Genomic DNA, 24,707 nt, shown 5'->3' on the forward strand with positions numbered 1-24,707 from the left:
TTTGGCTCAGAAGGTAAGAAGCATATCTCTGTGAGCTAGTTATCCATATTTCTTAGACCAAGCCTTTCTTACCGAGACCAATTGCGCTGAATTTTGCAGTGGTTAATTCACCGTTAATATGAAGAAATTTACACTTTTTTGCGCAAGGGATGACACAAGCCTGTTAGCATAACAACGTGTTTTAGACCAATAACATAACTCACCGAAGTATTTGCCTCCGAAATTTTGTGCTAATTAAGAGTCCCTTTAAGTAGACAAAGCTGGCAAATAATGCCGAACATCTGCCTAACTATTGTCAACACTCAAATTTAAAGGAAAATAGGATGGTTTCTATTTGGGGACGCTAACTATCATATTTTTTACCTTGAATTTGCAATCATTTATTTATAGCGATGCAGTTCAAGTTTTCTCTTCAACCGATCATTAGTATTCTATATATCTTCCTTGGAATTATTCTCCCACCATGCTTCTGTTGCACTGGTGAGTATAAATCCCTTTTTTAAATTTCTTGTGTTTCATCTTTCTGGTGTCGTTTCCTCAAAACCATGACACGAACTGCACATGCTACCTGCTGATCGAAGCAAATCATCTTTAAGCAGACAATCCGCTTTATCTAACTCAAAATGTCTTCTATTATGGAATAAAAGATACAAAAAAAGTCCAATTTCAAAAAAACCTCACTACATGCACATAAATGGCTCAAAATGATGAACTAAAACAAAGGATTCACAGATATCGAGGTAAGGTGATGAACGCTATGAGAATATTTTTGATATATTTTTAAATGTTTTCTTCCGCTCATTAATTCACAGTCAAGGATCAATTTTTGGTAATGAAAGCCTCCCAGTTACGTTGAATTTTCAAGAGATGAGAATCACCTTTAGGGAAAACTCGTCAGGGTCCTAATGCAGTATAGTATTGAATTAAAGCGGTTTAATGTGCCTTTTTCATCAGTGAAAATAAGAAATTTTATTGTTTTTTTAGAGGGCACGGTAACGAATCTTGCAATCTGATTGGTTCTTTACCCGGTCAGTATTTTCCTATCTCTGCCCACGGGCCACGGTAACGCTTTCGTGAGTCGCCGAGTACATCCCAACTTTCGTTGTCATTTTTCATAAATATACCTCGTTTTCCGGCTGGGCAGTATTTTTAAGCAAACACGTCGGTCACTACCTCAAGCCGATAAATAATTTATGAATCCTCCCTTTTCTCTCTATCAAATCACTTTGGTTGACAGAAAAATATTGCTTTCAGAATGAATTTGTATAAACAATAGTGTCATTACGTTGGTTGACAAGCGGCCTAAAAACCGTCTGCAATTAATTTTAATCGTTCACAAAAAGTACCCAGAAAGTTGAAACGTGAGGTAATTTAAGTTCTACAAAAAAATATACGCTCCTGGTGAGTCTTTCCAATTCCGTTCAATTTGGACATTTGTACCTTAAATTGCACAACAGAAATTGAAGGAATTGAGAAAAGGCTGCCTTAAATTCCCTTGTGTCTCGTTGGAGTGTGCCGTTCGAATTTAGTTTTTGTGAAGGAAAGATCAGAGTTAAACACGCCATTACAGCAAACAAACGAGCAAACTCCCACAACTTCAAAATAAAAAATTGAATTTACTCACAATTACTTTCCTCGCCGTTTACTTAATGAACAGAGGTAAATCTTCGTACATGAATGAATGGTCGATGAGAGTAAATAATACTTTCCGTTAGATCATTAACTGATTTTTAAGAAAACATTGTCGTGACAGTCCTTGCCAAACTAGTTCTGTTGGTTTTCAAATGTTCCTACGACTTTTTTTTCTTGCGCGCTCTCTAATTGACAGGTGTCAGATTGTGACAGATACTTGTAAAAATAATGTTTCAAAGTTTGTTTGGAAGCCTTTTAAATCACCTTTATCGTTACGGAAATGAAAATGTTTCGCTGAGGCATCTCTCTTAAATTTGCATCACCTCAATTTTAACTACCATTTACTCACTCAAAAATTGTTCAGTTTATGGAAGATCTTGCCGTATTTACGGCCATAAGTCATTCGGGTTCTTTCGGAAATAATTTCGTCAAGTTTAAAAACAATAAATATGTTATTTACCGGCTAAGAGTCGGTCCGTATGGTGAAAAACTGTGACCGAGGTCTTGAAAATGCTGCCCTTGGCCTACGGCCTCGGGCAGTATTTTCAAGACCTCGGTCACAGTTTTTCACAATACGGACCTCCCAGCCGGCAAATAACATATATTTCTCATGTGAGTGAAAAGTAGACCATATATTTGTTTTGCCTACCATAGACGACGCTAGTCGACACATCAAATTCAAGGACGCAATACCGAACATGGCCATGAAAAATCACACGATCAAAATTGCAGAGGTGTCAAACGAAGGGAGCTGCAAAGTAATGTGTTTGATGGAGCCTAATTGTGTGTCCATCAATGTTGGACCTGTTGCAGGAGGAAACCAAAAATGCGAGTTGAATAACGCCACGGAGGAAAACCATGCTACATTCCTTCTCGTGAACAATCCGGGTTACACATATCTTGCAATCGAGGTAGCATTTTACGTTTTTAAGAACTAAGATGGTAGAAGAGATTGTTTCATTTTCTTAGGCTAAAGCGATCTTATTCTTGACATAAGGAAGGTCTGCAAAAAAGCTTTCTTTGTTTTGTCAACAGAATCCATGCAGCAGCAGCCCATGCTTAAACAGAGGCACCTGTCAAGCTGGATTCACCTATAAAGGTTTTCGCTGTGTCTGTCGGGAAAGATTCACCGGAGAAACCTGCCAAATCAAAGAAGGTGAAATGAGAGGATTGTGTGAGCGAGTCTCTCGTTTAGTACGCGAGGAGTTACTCGCTTCAGTCCCAAACTTGACTTCAACAACAAAATAGTAACCACTGAAGTAAAGCTAATCAAAGTGGTCTGTGAGCAAACTCGTAAATTGACAGATGACTTAAATGATTTTTGGATTATGTTTTATGTTATCTGGTTCAGGGAATTTTGTGGCTGATTGTCATATTTAGAGTACGAGCAGTAGTTCAGTGTTCGCTAATGTAGCAAAGAAACAAAGGTAACGTTTGGATAAGAAGGCATTACAACTGAAATGATCATGCCATTACATTTGACAAGGGTAAATGATGTCATGTGTTTTAAATATATATCATTTTTGTTTCTGGTTCAAAAGAAAAAGTTGGAAGTAAATGTAGGTGAAAAGTGAAATTTATTGTCTATCATTGTAAATATTGGAAAATCAAGGCAATACTGCCTTAATGAAAACATGAATGATTCCCTCTTTATCAAATGAGACATACAGGAACGAGTTTTGAGTGATACAACTAAGCCCAGACTGCCACCGTCATTTTGGATTTCAGCCTGGGTAGATTTTGGTCACGTGCTAGGCACCGTATAATCAAAAACAAGATAGAATTTCAATTCAGGCCTATTTATCAATTTTGTGGCGTATAACTTTCGCATTTTAGTACGTAATATTTGTTTTGAATCTTCAAATTGTCTTGAAACTTAAAAGAAAATCGGTAGCTTAAATTGTTTGTTTAGGTGTTATCTGAGTTTCGTGTTAACCTGTAATTTCGTCAGTCGCCGGCACCTTTTGTTGCTTCACTCAGAAAAAACACACGATACGAAATGTAATGATCGATTTTGTCCCCAATCTCACGCCATAAAAGAAAAAGCTTTTGAACACCTGTAAACTCCGCTTCGGAGTAAGTGATATTTTTAATGAATCTTCGGATTGTTTTCAAGTTCAAGGATTGTAAATTACAATTTTATAAAAAACCAAGGTTGTTCTCTTATTTCAGTGTGAATCCTGGCACGCGTGCCAGTCGCTGGCGCCGCTTGTTGAAACTTAAACGAAAAAAATAAACTCTTTCAAGATTATCATTGGCTTCTTTTTCACCCCACCACTATTCTTAGCAACAAAGGTCGCCATTTCGTTTGTTTATTACTCGCCAAATATTATCAAATGCACTCAAAAGCCTAAAATTGAAAAAAAGTTTACAGGAATCGACCAATCGAGCGAGCGAGCGAGCGAGCAAGCGAGTGCCATTCTCCACATCATATCTACAACTCGCTCTTGCGCATGCACGCAATTCACGAGCCTATTACTGTAACTTTACATGAATATAGCTGGTAGATATTAAGGAAAAAGAAATGGTACTAGTTAATATACAGAATTAAGTTTTATCAGTCAGAGCAACAGTCAGGAAAGCAACAAAAAGCACTCAACATCCAATCAATTTAAAGTGGGCGTTTTGTTTGTCTTTTTGTTTATTTCTATTTTCTGATTTTTAGTCAAAAGGAACTGCGCAGAAATCTACAAATCCGCGGGTAAACGAATTGACGGCGTGTACACCATCAAACCTGATAATTTGCCTGCCTTTGATGTATTCTGTGACCAAACAACAGCCGGTGGTGGGTGGGCAGTGTTCCAGAAAAGACTGAACGGCTCGGTTGATTTCTACCGCAACTGGAATGACTACAAACATGGTTTTGGTGACCTGAAAAGTGAATTTTGGTTGGGACTGGACAAGATTCACCGGCTGACCTCAGATAATAACAGCATGCTGCGTGTGGACTTGGAGGACTTTGAAGGAAATAATCGATATGCTGAGTATAACATGTTTGGTGTTATGAGTGAGAAAGACAAGTACAAGCTGATCCTTGGTTCCTATTCAGGTAGAACTGTCATTTCGTCGCTTCTATTCTTGTCATTCTAGGAGGGGGAGGGGGGGGGGGAGGAGAAGAGTGCTGAGTAATGTAAGTATGGTTAACATATTTTACATCAATAGCTTTGAAAGACAGAAAAGTAATGTCAACTCATCGATATGCAATCCTGAACAACGCATACCGGACGTTGATTAGTCCAAAGGTATTTGCCGGTGGATCATATGCAGCTAACCTGACGAACTAATCCAACTCTGATGAGTGCCTCGGCAAACATATTCATCTGCATTATCATATTGAGTGATTCAATCCCTAGAGTCTTCGACATGAATCATAGATATTACTAACAATACTTTTATTCCATATCATTATTGTTAAATTATACTTATCTGATATTTCATGATTTCTTTTGAATTACGAACTGCTCATTGTCGGTCAAACGTAATGCTCATAGTGCGGATCGTTTATTCAGGAAATTCTGGTGACTCTCTTGCTGTGCATCGCGGTATGCCGTTCACCACTAAAGATCAAGATAATGACAATCGTGGAGATCGCAACTGCGCCACTAGGTTCAAAGGAGCCTGGTGGTACAATAATTGTCACCATTCAAATCTCAGTGGTTTATATCTTCGTGGCAATCACTCCTCCTATGCTAATGGAGTGAACTGGAAAGACTGGAAAGGATATAATTACTCCCTCAAGAGAACTGAGATGAAAATAAGACCAGTGGATTTCTGAACTGTCATGTTTATGGCACAACAGTGATACAGTACCAACTTTAATAAAAAACACCAGTGTCTCGATCAAGTCTATTCAGCATGTAATAATCACTCTTAAATTGAAGCTTAGCGAAATGTTGTTCAGGTTTTTCTTGCTTAGTCTTTCTACGTGTTTTTGAAAATAGGAATAGGTGATTCTGTAGAATCGGCCAGTTAACCGATAATTATAATAATAGTAATAATAATCATAATCATAATCATAATCATAATCATAATCATAATCATAATCATATTAGTAATAATGACTTAATCTACATAGCGATACATGAAAAAGCTCCTTATCATAGATGGAAATTGACAGTTAATCATAAGTAGCTCTGAAAAAATGCGTCTTTAATCTTTTCTCAAAAAACTTAAACTAATGGACTCAATTGAACGTTTATGGGTGAGACATTCTATAGCTTGAGGGCAGCGGCTGAAAAGACCCTGTCTCCATAAATTTTAGGTGGGTCTGTGGTACTCAAAAGAGTCATCCTCGAATCCCAATGGCTTGTATCATCATGGCCATCACGCTTCCTACGCTCCTACAATCTGGGTTATACAAGTTTTGATTGTTTAAATTTTTGACTCGTATTTTCAGTTGACGGAACACATAGCGGTCACCCAGCATTCATTTTTTCCAAGCCAAGATTAGAAGAGTAAACCCAGTCGCTAATTCAGTTCTAGTTCCCTTTGATTTCTATAACAAAACTCCAAACAAATACCCAATGTTTTGACTCTGAAGAATGCTATCAGGAAAACAAATATTTCAAGCTCTAGTGTACACTGGAATGCGGTAACGTAATGTGGATGATTCTAAAATGCTTTGTTTATTGCTTTTATTTGTATTTTGTTAGCTTTTGTTTGAGTAAATACCCTGCACTGCTATTGATAAACATATTGCACTTTTAATCATAAGAACACATTGTCACGCCAAAGATATGGCTCATCAGGTGATTATGTAATAAAGTGAGTTTGTAGAAATACCAAATGTAAGGATGAGTAGGTTAAATTTGTTTTGTTCTATTCCCCCGAGCCTCGGAGCCATTTTAGAATTTTGATGTATCGAAAGTGGCCCATTGGATCGCTTGTGATCATTGGTTTGCAGGCTGAAGGAGGACTCCTTACAGCTTTGTTTACTTATAAATGATTAAAATCTATGATACATAAAAGTTTTCGGTTTTTCACAGTTTCAATGCGCTGGAGAAACGAAATCAAGAAACCGAGACCATTCTTTTGGCTCACTCTGCGGCTATGGCGCCCAACTCGTGTAAAGTTTTTAACTTAGACGTTAGTTAGTCCATATCTTTACGTGCACGCCCCAACTACTGAGGAATCTGCAGGTGGGTTTCCACCATTCACTCTCTGAAATCATGTCTCTGGTGAAAACAACTTGAAATTTGTCAGTGACAGGCTCAAACGATTCACCTTCGTTTCACCCTTTACACCCTAACATCAGGATGATTATTCCCCATACTGCTCTCTAAACATTTCCTATACTGATGGCAGGGAGAATTTGTTTTACGATCAAGAGCTTCTTCAGCTGCTAGTCATTTCCTTTCTTCTCATGACTTTAATGTTTGATTCAGGGATAATAATGTAAGGAGAAATGAAATGGTAGTCATTCTTAAGTGTCAGCACGGATTCAATGAAAGCCGATTGGCGGTGGTGTCTCTTCGCGTATAAGACCTCTTACTACTGTTTGTTTAGCCTACAAGCTGGCTCTTTTGTTTGAGTTTGTTTAAAAACTATCAGATGGCAGTCGTAAAACGTATGGTTGGACGTGATGTAGCAGTATCATCCAAAATTGGAAGTACTATAACTGGAAGTAGAGTCGTAATAGAGAGCCGGAAGTCAGAACACTTTAAGGACAGGGAAGGTTGAAATGTCGTTCGAACTGGCGGGCTACCCATCAAATAAAACTCGTCCTGCGAAGCACAAAAATTCTATGTATTATATGATGAGAACGACAAGAAATCTTACCCCAGGTGATAGCACTGGGAAGAATTTGCCACTTATTTGGAAAACAAAATTACGTTATTCTCACATCGAGGACGTACGATTCAAAGATTGTCTTCACCTTTGACCATAGACTACTGTTCTTTATGTGGCCTCCCCTAGATCCGCCCCCGTGTTATTTTATGTATATTTTTGGGTCATATCGGTCGTTCGTTTTGGTCGTTAGGTTCGTTTTGTTTCGATCGTTTTGCTTTCTCATTTCGGTGGTTTCGCACGTTTCGTTTCGTTTTGCTGTATCATTTCTTCATCCTGGTTGCCTGAGAGAAATGAGGTTTTCAGGTAACACAGTAAAGACGAGAGGTAATGCAGTCCACGATGGAGACAGAGCCTAGAAACTGCTTTCCACTGCGTGAATTAGCAAATATCAGGGTCACCAGCCCTCACAACACAAAGGTAACTCAGCTGATTGTTGATGAACTTTGCCGCCAAGGCCACCGAGGTGGATTTGATAAAGCTGCTGTACAACGTAACTTTACTATATGAGCAATTTAAAACTAGAGGACACCACTGCAAGCAAGATTTATTGTCCATAACAGATAATCAGGCCCCAATCACGCAATTTTGAAATTAAAGCCTTTTTTGTTTCGTTCAGGAACTGCCAAAAAGTATCATGAGCACTTACGGAGGACTGCCCTTGGAAAAATAACGGATGAAATAAAATTGAAAAATAAGAAAGATCTAGGAAAAGAACGGGTAAGTATACAGTTAATATGCGTTAAAATAACTTACATGATACATTTTGAATGATGCAATGAAAGTTAGTTGAAAAGTACTAAAAGGAAAATTTTTCTTTATCTCATAGAAATAGGAGAGAAGAAAAGCTCATGTGAAGGATGAGACTGAGTCCCGTGCCTTCGCAAAGTTTAGTAAAGAGCACATGTGTAGTGACGATGATGACACAGATACTGATGAAGGCGAAGGAGGATGGGTGTCTAGGCCCCCAAAATACAGGAGCAAAACTCTTGAAGCTTTCATAAACAAGTAAGAAGTATACTAAAGGCTTAGTTCTTTACTGATATTTCTAATAGCAAAAAAGATGGAAATGTTTAAAGATTGCCAATATTACTGTCCAGTATTGCCAGACTGTTCCTTGTTATTGGCAATGATGGAATGTAAATGTCAGGTAGGCTTTAAAATCAGTTTATTTGTTAGCCACCTATTAGCGCTTTTTTGCCCAATTTTTTTAAGGGTTGGATTTACCTCACGGTTTCAATCAAGTCAACGGCATTTTCCAATTATAATATTGTTATTGTCTTAGGCTTGACAAGCGCAGCGAACAGACAGAAAACGCAACAAACAAAAGGTGGAAACGAACAAAGGCTCGTAAAAGGGAGCCTGTAGAAAGAGAGCCACCCACAGGTTCTCCTAAATGGGCGCTGTCCGATGAATGGAGGGAAATCATGCAAAGGAGAGAGCAGGAACAAACGGAAATGTAAGAAAACTGCTTAGCCTTTACATTCCTTATTGGATGCTGTCGCTTTTACTTTTAGTATACCAACTATGAAAGTGAAACACAGAACAATGTACAAACTATGTAAACCGGTGTAAAAACTCTCTGTCTCTATATATTGCATGCTATGTAGAATTTCGTAATATCCTTGTTTCCTTAATACAAGGTTGTTACATTGTTTACCTAACATTTTTTTGGTTCAACAGAGAACTTGAGGATGAAGAGACCACTGCCGAAACCAGAGCGGAAGAAAGAGAAGGAGAAGAAAGTGATAATGACAGCTCCTCAGGAAGCGATTGTGATTTTGAGAACGAATAGTTTGTTTTTCTGTGTGGGTGTGTCTGTTAAAGGAATAGTGTGATTGTACATAAATCACAACTTTTAATCATTGGATTATACCTTTTCGTGAATTAGAATTTCAACTCTCATTCATCGCATTATTATTAGCAATACTATTTTTGAGAAACACAAATGTTAGATTAAGTTTTTTTTTCATGTATATGTACTGCGAAAAAACAACACGTGACTGAGGAAATACTGAAATGAATTAACAGCTATTTGTAATTGAAGCATGAGATAATTCACGATTTTATGATTCCACCTAGATCACACCTAATCAATGCAAAAATCTTTAACGCTGAACGTACCCCGTAAGAATACTCGAGAATGGTGAATTTTCCCATTAAGATTGCTCAAAAAAGGCTCGTTAAAGCCCCCACAATACGCACACAACTGTCTTCATACAGTATTCATTTGTACACTGGTATTTGGCCTGAAATCTCGTCATGAATCTAATGAGAATCCGTATACCTACCTTGAAACAACAGTAGTATCTATATCTCATACTTCCTACAATATACAAGAAGTATACAGACCTCTGTAATGACATAAAGGTAATTCTTTCACGAGTGTAAGAATCTATACACGAACCTTCTACGGAACATATCAGTACCCTTCCTGCTTCATGCAGTACACATCATATATACGAACTTGTGTAATAATGAATAAGAAATCCTGCAACGACTGTATACGTGCCTTCCACACAACATCAGTATACCTCATAACTCCTTCAGTATACAACATGTATACTGAAACGAGTACTAGCGTATAAGAAATCCTGCTACAAGTGTATAAGATCCTGCTATTTTCTTGGCATAGCCTGACGTATACTGATCCTTAAACAGTACCTTATTCATCACGACACCTCCTTATAGATTCCGTACACGACTTTGTGTACTGACTGTATAAGACCTACATAAGGGACCGTATTCGGATTATTTCACGCAGTGATCTTAGAAAAAAAAAGTTTTCCGGCCTCAAAATTCAGCGTGAATGAAATGACCCTTTTCAACACTGCGAAAAGCCGCTCGAAATCTTCAGGGAAAAATTATTTTACATTACTGTTGCTTCTGTCTAACTTATTGACTAATTTTGTGGAGAACATTTTTTGCATGATACATTCTAAAGTGGAAAGCCATAACCTTATATATATCACCGTTGCTAACTCCGGAGGAAAAATGCGACACATTGCGTCGTTCAAAAATTCATATTTTCATGAAATTTTAATTTGAAAGACATTAAAACCGGTCATAACACTCTAAAGTCATACGATCAGTTCACTGCAGTCCAGCGCACTGACTTGATTAGGTCACTGTGCTTTTGATCCAGAGTACAGGGTAAAAATAATTTAAGCCACTGTGTCTCTTACCGATTGTTTAAAATAAATAACAAAATCTTCTTTTTCCTCATTACATATCTCCTTACTATATTTACCTATTCAGTTTAAAGGAGACTTACCTTAGTTTAGTAGCAGTGATCTTGAATTCAATGATTATTGCTGCAGATGGTAAACCATTCTTTGCTGTAGCTTCCATAAGTAGCTTTTGGCTTCGATGACCTGAAAAGTGAATTTTGGTTGAGACTGGACAAGAATCATCGAGTGATCTCAGAAAGTAAGAACATGCTGCGTGTGGATTTGGAAGACTTTGAAGAGAACACAGCTTATGCTGAGTATAACACTTTTGATGTCAAGAGTGAGAATGACAAGTGCAGGCTGATTCGTGATTCCTATTGAGGTATAACGGTACTTTTCCTTTTTATTATAACGGGGAAGGAGAGCGTAAATTAAAGTAAAGAAGCTTCAATTCTTTTACAGCAATAGGTTCCAAAGATGGAAAAAAAAAATGATAAGCTAAGCCTACCGAAATACAATAATCTTAGACAGCGCAGACTAGACGTTGATTAAATCTGAACAATTCAAGTGTGATAAATATCTCGGCAAATGATTTATAAGAGTTATGAAAATTTTAATTTATTATTATTTTTATTACCGTTAATTTCAAGTTTGTTTTTTTAGGAAACACTAGTTCCTCTCTCCCTCATGATCGGCCAGTCACCACTAGAGATCATGATAATGGTCATCACAGAAACGTTCGAAGGAGCCTGGTGGTACAGCGCGTGTCATGCGTCAAATCTCAATGGATGGTATCGTCACGGCAATCAGTCCTCCAATGCTGATTGTGTAAACTGGAAAGGCTGGAAAGATTATCGCTACCCCCTCAAGCGCCGAGATGAAAATAAGACCAGTGGATTTCTGAACTGTCATATTTATGTCACAATTGTGATTAAGTACCTACTTAGCAAAAACTAATGACTTGATCAAGCTTGTTCCGCTCTAAAAGAAACATTGATGGGTTTGCCGGCTTAGTGAACGTTCGTTGAACTTTCTAAGGCTGTGTAGATTGTTCTCTTTTTGTTTCGATGGGATTTTTATCTTGTATATTTTTTTATATTGAGGCATGGACGAATCCCCCTTGCTATACACCTAAAAAATAAAATTTTAGTCTTTGAAAGATTTGTTTTATATTTTCACCAGCTTCACGAAACACTAAACGATTTAGTTAGTACTTTCAAGAAGACTTTAAGAAGAGTAAGGGGTCGTCATTATTTATCGCGGGAGGGAGGGATCAAATGATTTTGAATTTGTCTATCCCCCCAAAGGCTCTGTAGCTTCGAAGACTTCCCCTCACTTGCAATCAATGTTCTATAATTTCTGCTTATTATATGATTACCCACGAGTACGTATCGCTCTGTTCTTCATGAATACTAAACGTCACTTTCGTAGACAAAAGGGCTCATATAGTGCATTATGCTACATTACTTCGTTAATATACAAAATGTAAGAATGAGTATATTCGAACAGAAAATAATCAAAAGGTATTCTTATTTTATTTCTCTCAACTCTGTGTTTAAAGATGCAACTATATGTAGTTAATTGGACATTACATATTTCGCTTAAACAATTGCTCACGCGCTGTGATATTTTGATCACCCAATTACCAAGCTAAGTTATTTGCAATTTTGTGAAAGAGTTTGGCGTTCCACGTTTTTTCAAAGGCCCCTTGTGCGACGTTCTCTCTTGTTAAGGGCTACATTTCAAAGATAGTTTAGGTTTTACTTATTAGCAATATACTAGGTATAATATAATATTTTTGAGAATTTTATTTTACTTCCAGGAAAAATGGAAGGAATTATAGAATATGACTACAGTGATTTTTATGTGTAAAGTGTTAAAGAGAATACTTTATCAAAAGATTTCTCCCTGCTAATTGGGTTTCATACTAATTTTTTTAGATAAAAGATGTGAAAACGCATGAGCAAGAGGAGAGAATGGAGTCTTTTTTCTTAGCTGAGACAACTAATTACTCATATCTTTTTTTGATGAACACAATTTCATTCACCAGAGCGGATCAACAAATCAAAGCAACACAATCACTTTCATGTAATCCTGGCTCTGCAGATTACATATTCAACACAGAAGCTCATCCAATTGATATTGGAGAAATTCATTGTTGCTCACCTTTAATACTGACATATATACCTGAAGAATTATTTAGAACTAGAGATATGCTAATAGAAAACTCCCAAGAACTGAATTATGAAAGTAATGAGGATTTGAATGATGAAGAAGATGTGGAGAAGACTTTCACCGGTGCTTACACTTGCAAGAGGTGCTTGCACTTGCAAGGTGCTTGCATTTGCAAGAGATTCTCAGCGTTAGGTACATTTTTGGAAGGAAGTGAAGAGGCACCTTAGTTTATGTCTGGGTTAATCTCCTTTGCAGTGGTTTTGGAATGTCATGCAACACTCAGGGAGCCTTGCGTGACATCTTAAAGAATGGCTGGGAAGAAGAATTTACATAGATTGGCACCACAGCGTAAAGAAAATAGTATAAATATTTATTCAGTTGAAAATTAAAGTTCTAAAATATCTATTTTTCTAACATGGTGTAGCCAGAAAATTTTTCAGCTTTAATATTTACAGATTTGAGGGTTTTTCTGGACCCAGCTGGAAAATAGGTCCCTTACCAGTCTTTACTTTGATAGCCCATTAAAAAAGGTAAAGAAATTAGAATGGGCATGGGGTAAGTGCAAGGCTCCTGCTCCATTCGCTTAATGTGACTGTCGGTTTGGGCATCCAGCAGGAATTGAAAGTTGAAAATATCTTTTTTCCTCAGTCTGTTTTTAAAATGCTGTTGTTCAATGAGAAAATCATAAACACCAGTTTAACAAAACAAAAAAAAAATTGGCTGACCTGTGAAGTAAAAGTCTTGCAAAATTTTGATACTTCAATGTTGATAACAAAATATTATTGTTCATCTCAAGATGTGGTCACATCTGATGCGAATCACAATTTTTTTGACCGCGTACTGCTAGTCTTATTCAGTTGATGAAGCCCAGCCAGTACTGCAGTACTCTTCATCTGGTGTTCTGTTACCAGCCTGCTTCCAAATTCCTCACCTGAACAAGAATTGCTTCATGTAGCTGCTACGTCATGGTTCACATCGGAAGTGACGTCATTTTATGATAGATTATCAAAATATTTTCTTATTATTATACTTTATTAGAAAATGTTGAAAAAATAAGCAAGAAAACGGTTTGCTAAAAAGAAATGGATAAATTAGATAGGAAATTTTCAGCTATTAACAGTTATGTGAAGTACACAACTGAATGATTTGAAAAAAAGTCGTAATAGTTTTTTATTTCATTATTATTATTTAGAATGTGTCACCAATATATGATTATAAAATCATGACAAACTACAGTTATTAATAATATAGAGTCAAAATTTATACCAGTAACTCATTATACCGACCGAGTTTCTCTGACCAGTGCTTTACCTACTGATAACAGAAATGAAAGTGTATCTATAGCACTTTAAACAAAAAGTACCTTCTTCAGTGTGCAATAAAAGAAGAAAAAATATACAGTTCAAAAAGGCTGAAAAAAAAAAACCTCTGCAAAACCTCAAACAAACAGATAGGTGTGTCAATTGGTTGGGGTTTCACCTCCCTTCTGAACATAATATGCAACAACAAGGAAATGATAAAAACCTGCATATTACTTAACATACAAACCAGAGGACTTAACCCTTTAACTCACGGAAGTGATTCACATGTAGTTTCTCCCTACAATATCCATTTACTATCCAGCAAACAGGTAATGAGAATATTCAGTTGTATCAGGTAGAAGTTTTTATCTTGATCTAACACCAAATTCTTACAACTAATTTACAAGGAAATGTTAGGCAGCTAGACCAGACCAATGGCGCTGATTGCAGAAATAAAGCCGCACAATATTTCATATTTTGTCACATCCTTCTGCTCAGAGTTGTTACAAACTATTTTTTCTAATTTGAAGTTTTCAATTGCCATCCAAAAGTCATAGAATGCTTGCGACCAGTCTAACTAAGATAAAATCGGGTGATGTTTAATGCTAACTACCATGCTCTCGTCCAAGGAAATATTTAGAGCTACTTGCAAGATTACTTACCAAGAATCTGAAAACCTTTCATAATTATTTTCATTTTTGCACTTTAGTCAACCACACCGTTGATCAAAAATTTGGCAGGGGATTAGAATTAGAATTTCAAATTTTTGTCTGTCTTTGTATGAAGGAGCGTGGGTGGATGTAATTGTACTGCTGTCCACCATTAGATCATTTTTTTTTTAGTTGTTCAAATCAGACTTTTTGAGATACTACCTGTACTAATACCATTAATTACTACTTCTACCACTACTATTTATAATACTTCTACAAGAGAATATCAATAATTTCTTAATTGTACTTCCACGATCAATTTGAAAAACCAATCGAAGGTAAAATTTTGAAAATTCTTCAAATACTTCGATGCAAGCCAACTGCTAAAAAAGCAAAAAAATTCTAGGCAAGCACTATCTTGAACTGAAAATATTAAGGTTTTCTATTGTCAATTCTACTGTGTTTGTGTTTAAACAAAACAAACCAAAACGAAACGACCGCAGAAAATGTAAATTTCACTTCAGACATTCTCTCGCATTTAAGGCTTTTAAATGATTATGGCCGTCTCACGAAACTTTATTTTTTTCTCCACCACGCGAGCAGCTAAAACTAAATTAGACACTTGTATGCAGTTTCAGGACGAAACGCCAGCCAAATTGAATACCAAAACGTAAGGAGAGGAAGAAACAGATAACGGTATTCAATGAAAACATCTATGTACGTAAGTTTTTTAGTGATTTTTTTTTTCAATATGGTTTCCTCGACGCCTCACGCCAAGCTGATGTTAATAGAGAGATAACTGAATTTCCCCGTGAGATAGATTAGGAGTAGACCATAATCTAAACGAGATGAATATGACGACTGACGCCTGACACCCTTGGGCATTCATTTTATTTTTATCAATTTTTTTTGTATTCTATTTTGGTCGTTTCGGTCGTTTCGTTTTGGTCGTTAGGTTCGTTTCGTTTCAATCTTTTTTGTTTTGGTCATTTCGGTGGTTTTGCATGTTTCACTTATTTCGTATTGTTTTGCTGTTTTGGGTTTTAGTTTAGTTTTAGTTTCGGGCCTTAGTTTTATGATATTATTTCTTCATCCTGGTTGCCTAGGAAAATAAGAGTAATTTTGACGAGAATATTTTTTGCAAGATACTTTCTAAATTGGAAAATCAGAACCTTATATGTAACACTGTGTGTAACACACTAAAAATTCATATTTTCATAAATTTTTAATTTGAAAAACGTGAACCTGTCATAACCTGTCATAACACATATCACCAAGGAAAATAGGACCACGTTATGTAATTCTAAAACTTCTTACATGTCCCGCTGATAGTGTTTTGACTAGGTAATTTGCAGCTTTATTGAAGAGTTAGACTTGCCATATATGTTTTTCAAAACATTCTACTGGATTTTCATAGAAATATTAATTGACTGTCATATCCAGTGGTACTAAGATGAGACTCCGCAGTCATTTAGATTTAAACACAAAAGCTTTAACCTGATGAGTAACACCAGCTAGAACAGCTGAACAGGAAGAAGGACTGTGGCGTAGAAAACAGAGGTTTTGTTTTGTAACCATAGTTACAGAGGTTCAAACAGGTCTATTAATTAAAGGAAAGCACGACACCATAAAGTTTTCACTATTGATATCCCGCAAGAACAAAACCAAGTACGAAAAACACTTTTTCGCTCAAAAGGTAAGAAGCATATCTCTGTTAGCTAGTTATCCATATTTCTTGGACCAAGCCTTCCTTGCTCAGACCAATTGCGCTGATTTCAGACATGATCCAGAAACATTTTGTGTTAAATTCTGTCAATTCAGCCACACGATATTTCACATTCTGTCTCATCCTTCTTCTCTAACCACCATGTTCAACTACCATGAGCAAAACGAGACATAAAAAACTTAGGCCTCTGTACTTTACATACATTCTATCGCATTGTTCAATTTAAAGTTGCTACAAGGTTAATCTTCATATTAATAATGTGCAATGCTCGTCTATCGCAGTGAAGAACATTTTGAGATAAAAAAGGATAAATTGTTAACATTTTGTATTTCAGACGTGATCTGACATCTTTGTCGGTAGCAAGTCTACAAAAATTTGTTTCTTGCTCTTAACTTGATTGCCGTAAGTCATCAGGATAAATTGTTCACATTTTGTATTTTCAGAGGTGATCTGACATCTTTGTCGGTAGCAAGTCTGCAAAAATTTGTTTCTTGCTCTTAACTTAACTGCCGCAAGCTCAAAGTTAAACAGGCTGAAAATAAAAAAATATTGATAAACTCCTGTCACCTCCGATAAGGGTGATGTGCTCCAATTCGTTCTTCTTCGAAGCTTTATAAAATATTAGGTCTTATAAGAATAAGATGAAATTTACAAGATAGAGTAAGAATTTAAAAATACTCCAGTGCAGACAGCTGCCTAACATTTGTCAACATTCAAATTTACAGGAAAACAGGAAGGTTATATTTTGGGACGCTCACTATTATACCGATTACCTTGAATTTAATTATTTATTTATAGCGATGCAGTTCAAGTTTTCTCTTCAAGCGATCATTAGTATTCTCTATATCTTCCTTGGAATTATTCTCCCACCATGCTTCTGTTGCACCGGTGAGTATAAATACCTTTTTAAATTTTTGCGTTTCCTCTTTCTGGTGTCGCTTCCTCAAAACAATTACACGAACTACATACGCTACCAGCTGATCAAAGTAAATAACCTTAGAGCAGACAATCCGCTCTATCTAACTCAAAATGTCTTCTATTTAACAAATAGAGAAGCCTTGACTGTGCCCTGTTCTGTTGTAAAGCACGCACGCACGAAGCGGTTCGAGCACGAAAGAAGTGTATGGAGAAACACGAGACGTAGTACAATAAGCCAATTAGAATCGTTGTTATAACAGTTCAAATATCTGATTGGCTGTACAAGACTAAAGCTGTCAGAAATGTCAAGCCATCAAAGTTCACATTCTGCAATTGTTTACAAACTTAAATAGTTTGGCAGGTCGAATCTCACACTTTTTCCAGAAGTTTTTTTAGTCTCTAACTGGAGGTGAAATGTTCCGTGAAATCCGGCCGAATTGTGGCTCACAAAAACACGCACGTTTTTTCACATGATAAATAGTAAACAAACTGCTCAAGGCGAATTTTATGAATGAACAAAAGACGAATTCATCGGAAGTGGAAGATTGCCCGAGATGACTGGGCCGCAAAACTCGGTTGCAGTGACTGATGTGGCCTTCACCACTCAACACATAGGAAAGGACGTCAGAGCAAGCTCACTGTTAACGCAAAGGGCGGTCGATGTAATTTCTGAGGCTTGCTTCACTGGCGATCTCCGAGCTAGCCACGTTAGCGCAGTCGCTCGCTCGCAGTCGCTCTGACACCGTCATGATTAGTATGAATTATAACAGTTATCACTTTAGCTATATTTTTAATCATTCCTGTTTTGTTCTGTTTTGCTTTTGAACTCGAACTTTATATACTATACGAGTGTTAGCTGTGTTTGATTTTTATTACTATTCGCTTGCAATCTAACTGAGCGTTTTCTCTTTGAGGATTTTCATCTCTGCTCACGTTACAAAAACGTCAATTACGGCGCCTGGCATGTTTATAAACCTTTGTTTGGTTGTTCTGTTGCTACTTGGCGGCTCGCTTGTTTCGAAATATCACTTTCAATTAACAAAAAAAAAAAAAAAAAGCCAGAGAAAAGTCCTGGAAAAGGTCGGACATAGTCCAATTTCGCAGATGGCGCGACAGCTTTAGCTCAGCTCTATGCTCTATACTCTCATAGAGCACGCTCTTTCAACCAATGACAGCGCGCGTTATATCCGAACTTTATTATAGTTAACAAATAGAGAAGCCTTGGCTGTGCTCTGTTCTGTTATAAAGCACTTAGGAAGCGGCTAGAGCACGAAAGAAGTGTAGGGAGAAACACGAGACGTAATCGAGTGTTTCTTCCCACTTCTTGAGTGCTCTAGCCACTTCCTAAGTGCTTTATAACAGAACAGAGCACAGTCAAGGCTTCTCTATTTGTTTTATAATAAATAATCCGTTAAATTCCCCATGTATTACTTTCAATTTTCAAAACAAACTTTATTTCCAAAGCGAAGAACAGTGTCGTCAGCATGCTCTATACTCTCATAGAGCACGCTACAATAAGCCAATCAGAATCCCTGTTAGAATGGTTCAAATAATCTGATTGGCTGTACAAGACAAAAGCTGTCAAAAGTGTCAAACCATCAAAGTTAAAAAACCATCAAAGTTCACACTCTGCGATAGTTTACAAACTAAAAGAATTCGGCAGGTCGAATTTAACGCTTTTGCCTGAAGTTTTTAATTCAGAATCTTGAAGTGAAATGTTCAGTGAACTTCAGCCGAATTATGGCTCATAAAAACACGCGGGTTTTTTCACATGACAAGGTAGAAAACAAACTGTTCAAGGCGAGTGTTTTTTAAATGAACGACAGCCGAATTCACCGGAACATGAAGATCGCTCGGGATGACAGCGCCGGAAAACTCGGCTGCAGTGACTGAAGTGACTTTCCACTCAACACATTGGAAAGGATATCAGAGCGAGCTCTTATTTTTTTCACTCGAAGGGCGGCCGATGTAGTTTCCGAGGCTTGCTTTACTGTGATGACCGGAGATCGGCATGATAAGTGAGCCGCGATGGACTTCAGCATGATCATATTTGCTCAGACACCGTCATGATTAGTATGAATTTTAACAATTATGCCAGTTTGGTTATATTTTTCATCATTTCTGTTTTGTTCTGTTTTGTTTTTGAACTCTGAACTTTATATACTATACGAGTGTTGGCTGTGTTTGATTTTCATTACCGTACGTAAGCTTGCAATCTAACTGAGCGTGAAAATCTTTAAAACTCGGAATGTCTATTTTGTTTTTCCTTTGAGGATTTTCGTATCCGCCCACGTTTTAATAACGTAAATAACGGCGCCTGGTATGTTTACAAACCCTTCTTTGGTTCTTCTGTTACTACTTGCCGGCTCGCTTGTTCCGAAATTTCACTTTCAATTATCGGAAAAAAGCTAAAAAGAAGTCCCGGAAAAGGTCGAACATGGTACAATTTGGCAGATGGCGTGACAGCTTTAGCTCAGTTCTATACTCTATACTCTCATATTGCACGCTCTTTCAACCAATGACAGCGCGCGTTATATCCGAATTTTATTATAATATGGAATAGAGATACAAAAAAAGTAAAATTTTTAAAAAAGGCTCAAAATGATAAATTAAAACAAACAATTCACAGATATAGCGTTGCGTTAATGAACGCTATGAAAATATTCTTGATGTTTTTTTAACATTTTCTTTCCGCTCAAGAATTCACAATCAAAGATTAATTTTTGGTAATGAAAGCCTCCCAGTTACGTTGAAATTTCAAGAGATGAGAATCACCTTTAGGGAAAACTCGTTGGGGTTCTCATGGTGTGAAGTTTCGAAATAAAGTTGTTTAATGTGCCTTTTTCATCGATGAAAATAAGAAATTATCTGGAGTGAGTGGAAACTAAATGATGTATTTGTTTTGCCTACTACAGAAGACGATAGGCGACACATTAAATTCAAGGACCCAATACCGAACATGGCCATGAAAAATCACGCGATCAAAATTACAGAGGTGCCAAACGAAGGGAGCTGCAAAGTAATGTGTTTAATGGAGCCTTATTGTGTGTCCATCAATGTTGGATCTGTTGAAGGAGGAAACCAAAAATGCGAGTTGAATAACGCCACGGAGGAAAACCATGCTCCCTTTCTTCTCGTGAACAATCCGGGTTACACATATCTTGCAATCGAGGTAACATTTCACATTCTTACGAAAGTAATATGGTAGAAGAGATTATTTCATTTTCTTAGGCTAAAGTGATCTTATTCTTGACATAAGGAAGATCTGCACAAAAGTTTACTTTGGTTTGTCAACAGAATCCATGCAGCATCAGCCCATGCTTAAACAGAGGCACCTGTCAAGCTGGATTCACCTATAAAGGTTTTCGTTGTGTCTGTCGGGAGAGATTCAGTGGACAAACCTGCCAAGTTGAAGGTGAAATTACGTGGGGCAGTCTCTCGTAGTACGCGAGGAGTTACTCACTCAAGTCCCAAACTTGACTTCAAGAACAAAATATGAACCACTGAAGTGAAGCTAAAAAGGAAAAGCCTATTACTGTAACTTTACATGGATATAGCTGGTAGATATTAAAAAGAAATGAAATGTTACTAGTTAATGTTCAGAATTAAGTTTTATCAGCCAGAGCAACAGTCAGGAAAGCAATAAAAAAGCACTAAACATCCAAAGCATTTATAGCGTTTTGTTTGTTTCTTTTTTCTGATTTTCAGTCAAAAGAAACTGCGCAGAAATCTACAAGTCCGCAGGTAAACCAACTGACGGTATGTACACCATTAAACCTGATAATTTGCCTGCTTTTGATGTATTTTGTGACCAAGCAACAGCCGGTGGTGGTTGGACAGTGTTCCAGAAAAGACTTAACGGCTCGGTTGATTTCTACCGCTCCTGGAACGACTACAAACATGGCTTTGGTGACCTGAAAAGTGAATTTTGGTTGGGACTGGACAAGATTCAACGGCTGACCTCAGATAATAACAGCATGCTGCGTGTGGACTTAGAGGACTTTGAAGGGAACCCAGCTTATGCCGAGTATAACTTGTTTGGTGTTATGAGTGAGAAAGACAAGTACAAGCTGCTCCTTGGTTCTTATTCAGGTAGAACTGTCATTTCGTCCCTTCTATTCTAGTCATTCAAAGATGGGGGGGGGGGTGGGGGGGAGGAGAGTGCTGAGTAATGTAAATATGGTTAACGTCTTTTACGTCAATAATCTCAGCTCATCGATATGCAATCCTGAATAATGCATTCCGGACGTTGATAAGAACTGTCATTTCGTCGCTTTGTCTCGGCAAACATATTTATAAGCATTATCACGTTTAGTGGTATCATTATCGTTAAATTATACTTATCTGATATTTCAAGATTTCTTTTGAATTACGTACTACTCATTGCTGCATGTTGGTCAAACGTAATACTTATAGTGCGGCTCATTTTGTCAGGAAATTCTGGTGACTCTCTTACTAGGCAACGCGGTTGGCCGTTCACCACTAAAGATCAAGATAATGACAATGAGGGAGAATACAACTGCGCCATTAAGTTCAAAGGAGCCTGGTGGTACGAGCATTGTCACTACTCAAATCTCAATGGTTTATATCTTCGTGGCCAGCACTCCTCCTTTGCTGATGGAGTGAACTGGTTTCACTGGAAAGGATATCATTACTCTCTAAAGAGAACCGAGATGAAAATAAGACCAGTGGATTTTTGAACTGTCATAATTATGGCACAACAATGATACAGCACCAACTTTAACAAAAGACACCAGTGTCTCGATCAAGTCTATTTAGCATTTAATAATCACTCTTAAATTGGAGCTTAGCGAAATGCTGTTCAGGTTTTTCTTGCTTCTTTGTGCGTGTTTTTTAAAATAGGAATAGCTGATTCTGTAAAATTGGCCAGTTAATCGATGATAATAATAATCATAATAGTAATAATGACTTGATCTATATAACGGTACATGCAAAAAGCTCCTTATCATAGTTGGAAATTGACAGTGAATCATAAGTAGCTCAGAAAAAATGCGTCTTCAATCTTTCTTCAAAAAACAGAAACTGATAGACTCAGTTTAAGGTTTATGGGTGAGACATTCTATAGCCTGGAGGCAGCGGCTGCAAAGACCCTGTCTCCATAAAATATTAGGTGGGTCTGAGGTATTCTCAAGAGTTATGCTCGAATCTCAATGGCTTGTATCATCATGGCCATCACGCCTCCTATGCTCCTACAATCTCGGTTATACAAGTTTTGATTCTTTAAATTTTTTACTCGTCTTTCACTTAACGGAACACAAAGCGATCACACAGCCTTCATTTTTCAAAGTCAATATCAAGAATAAACCCAGTCGCTAATTCAGTTCTAGTTCCCTTTGATTTCTATAACGAAACTCCAAACAATTATCCAATGTTTTGACTCTGAAGAATGCTATCAGAAAAACAAATATTTCAAGTTCTAGTGTACACTGGAATGCAGTAACGTAATGTCGATGATTCTAAATTGCTTCATATATTGCTTTTATTTGTATTTCCTTAGCTTTTGTTAAAGTAAATACCTTGCACTGCTATTGATAAACATATTGCAATTTTAATTATAAGTACACATTGTCACGCCCAAGGTCCATTTTGTAGATACGGCTCATCAGGTGATTATGTTACAAAGTGAGTTTGTAGAAATAACAAATGTAAGGATGAGTAGGTGAAACATGTTTTGTTTTATTCCCCCTAGCCTCGAAGCCATTTTAGAATTTTAATATATCGAGCCCATTGGATCGCTTGTGATCATTGGTTTGCAGGCTGAAGGAGAACTCCTTACAGCTTTGTTTACGTATAAATGATTAAAATCTATGATACATAAAAGTTTTCCCTTTTTCACAATTTCAATGCGATGGGGAACGTAATCAAGAAACGGAGACCGTTCTTTTGGCTCGTTCTGCGGCTATGGCGTCCAACTCGTGTAAGGTTTTGAATTTAGACGTGAGTTTATCCATATCTTTAGGTGCACGTCCCAGGTACCGAGGAATCTGCAGATAGGTTTCCACCATTCACGCTCTGAAATTGATGTCTTTGGTGAAAGAAAGAAATTTGTTAGTGGCAGGCTCAAAAGATTCACTCCCGTTTCACCCTTTACACCCTAATATCAGAATGGATATTCTCCATACTGCTCCCTAAACATTTCCTATGCTGACGACAGGGAGAATTTGTTTAACTATCAAGAGCTTCTTTAGTGGGTGATCATTTCCCATCTTCTGATGACCTTAATGTTTGATTTAGGGGTAATAATATAAGGAGAATTGAAATGGTAGTCAATGAAGCCGATTGAAGGAATTATAGAATATAGCTACAGTGATGTTTATGTGTAGTGTTAAAGGGGATACTTTATCAAAAGATGTCTCCTTGCTAATTGGGTTTCATACTGACTTTTTTTAGATAAAAGACGTGAAAACGCATGAGTAAGAGGAGAGAATGGAGTCTTTTTTCTTAGCTGAGACAACTAAGTATTTGTATCTTTTATTTGATGAACAAAATTTCAATCACCAGAGCAATGGCTCTGTGGATCAACAAATCAAAGCAACACAATCACCTTCGTGTAATCCTGGCTCTGTAGGTTACATATTCAACACAGAAGCTCATCCAATTGATATTGGAGCAATTCATTGTTACTCACCTTTAAGACTGACATATATACCAGACGAATTAAGTGCTAACACTTGCAAGGAAAGGCCTTTCCACGAGAGATTCTCAGCGTTAGGTACATTTTTGGAAGGAAGTGAAGAGGCACCTTAGTTTATGTCTGGGTCAATCTCCTTTGCAGTGGTTTTGGAATGTCATGCAACACTCAGGGAGCCTTGCGTGACATCTTAAAGAATGGCTGGGAAGAAGAATTTACATAGATTGGCTCCACAGCGTAAAGAAAATAATATAAATATTTATTCAGTTGAAAATTAAAGTTCTAAAATATCTATTTTTCTAACATGGTGTAGCATGAAAATTTTTCAGCTTTAATATTTACAGATTTGAGGGTTTTTTTGGACCCAGCTGGAAAATAGGTCCCTTATCAGTCTTTACCTTAACAGTCCATTAAAAGAACTAAGGAGATCGGAATGGGCATGGGGTAAGTGCAAGGCCCTTGCTCCATTCTCTTGGTGTGACAGTCCTTTTGGGCATTAAGGTATTGCCCTTTTATGATAAAAAAAATAAGTAAAATGGCCTGATATAGAGAGTATCCTGCAGGAATTGAAAGTTGAAAATTTCTGTTTCCTCAGTCTGTCGTTAAAGTACTGTTGCTCGATGAGAAAATCTTAACCATCAGCTTACCAAAACGAAAAAAAGTGGCTGACCTGTGAAGTAAAAGTCTTGCAAAATT

General features: G+C 37.1%; 2 protein-coding genes across 2 annotated transcripts; both read left to right on the top strand.

Moving 5' to 3' along the window:
- Window positions 1-416: 416 nt before the first annotated feature.
- LOC131800251 (microfibril-associated glycoprotein 4-like) lies at window positions 417-6,295 on the top strand. Its single transcript, XM_066164050.1, has 5 exons — window positions 417-480; window positions 2,287-2,543; window positions 2,668-2,788; window positions 4,298-4,681; window positions 5,142-6,295. Exons 2-5 carry the CDS (start codon window positions 2,331-2,333, stop codon window positions 5,405-5,407), a joined length of 984 nt encoding a protein of 327 aa, XP_066020147.1. The 5' UTR covers window positions 417-480; window positions 2,287-2,330; the 3' UTR covers window positions 5,408-6,295.
- A 14,023-nt stretch (window positions 6,296-20,318) lies between these two features.
- Window positions 20,319-22,646, top strand: LOC136279684 (microfibril-associated glycoprotein 4-like). The gene is made up of 4 exons (XM_066163620.1): window positions 20,319-20,531; window positions 20,657-20,774; window positions 21,068-21,451; window positions 21,794-22,646. The coding sequence occupies exons 1-4, from the start codon at window positions 20,319-20,321 to the stop codon at window positions 22,057-22,059; spliced, it is 981 nt and encodes a 326-aa protein (XP_066019717.1). The 3' UTR covers window positions 22,060-22,646.
- The last annotated feature ends 2,061 nt before the right edge of the window (window positions 22,647-24,707 follow it).

Source organism: Pocillopora verrucosa, chromosome 3, assembly GCF_036669915.1.
Source record: "Pocillopora verrucosa isolate sample1 chromosome 3, ASM3666991v2, whole genome shotgun sequence".
Taxonomy (NCBI): domain Eukaryota; kingdom Metazoa; phylum Cnidaria; class Anthozoa; order Scleractinia; family Pocilloporidae; genus Pocillopora; species Pocillopora verrucosa.

Bases quoted from the DNA above. Each gene is read 5' to 3' on its own strand.
- LOC131800251 (XM_066164050.1), top strand. From the start codon at position 2,331: ATGGCCATGAAAAATCACACGATCAAAATTGCAGAGGTGTCAAACGAA. The intron at 2,544-2,667 runs GTAGCATTTTAC...TTTTGTCAACAG, and splicing joins ACACATATCTTGCAATCGAG to AATCCATGCAGCAGCAGCCC. The intron at 4,682-5,141 runs GTAGAACTGTCA...TCGTTTATTCAG, and splicing joins GATCCTTGGTTCCTATTCAG to GAAATTCTGGTGACTCTCTT.
- LOC136279684 (XM_066163620.1), top strand. From the start codon at position 20,319: ATGGCCATGAAAAATCACGCGATCAAAATTACAGAGGTGCCAAACGAA. The intron at 20,775-21,067 runs GTGAAATTACGT...TCTGATTTTCAG, and splicing joins ACAAACCTGCCAAGTTGAAG to TCAAAAGAAACTGCGCAGAA. The intron at 21,452-21,793 runs GTAGAACTGTCA...TCATTTTGTCAG, and splicing joins GCTCCTTGGTTCTTATTCAG to GAAATTCTGGTGACTCTCTT.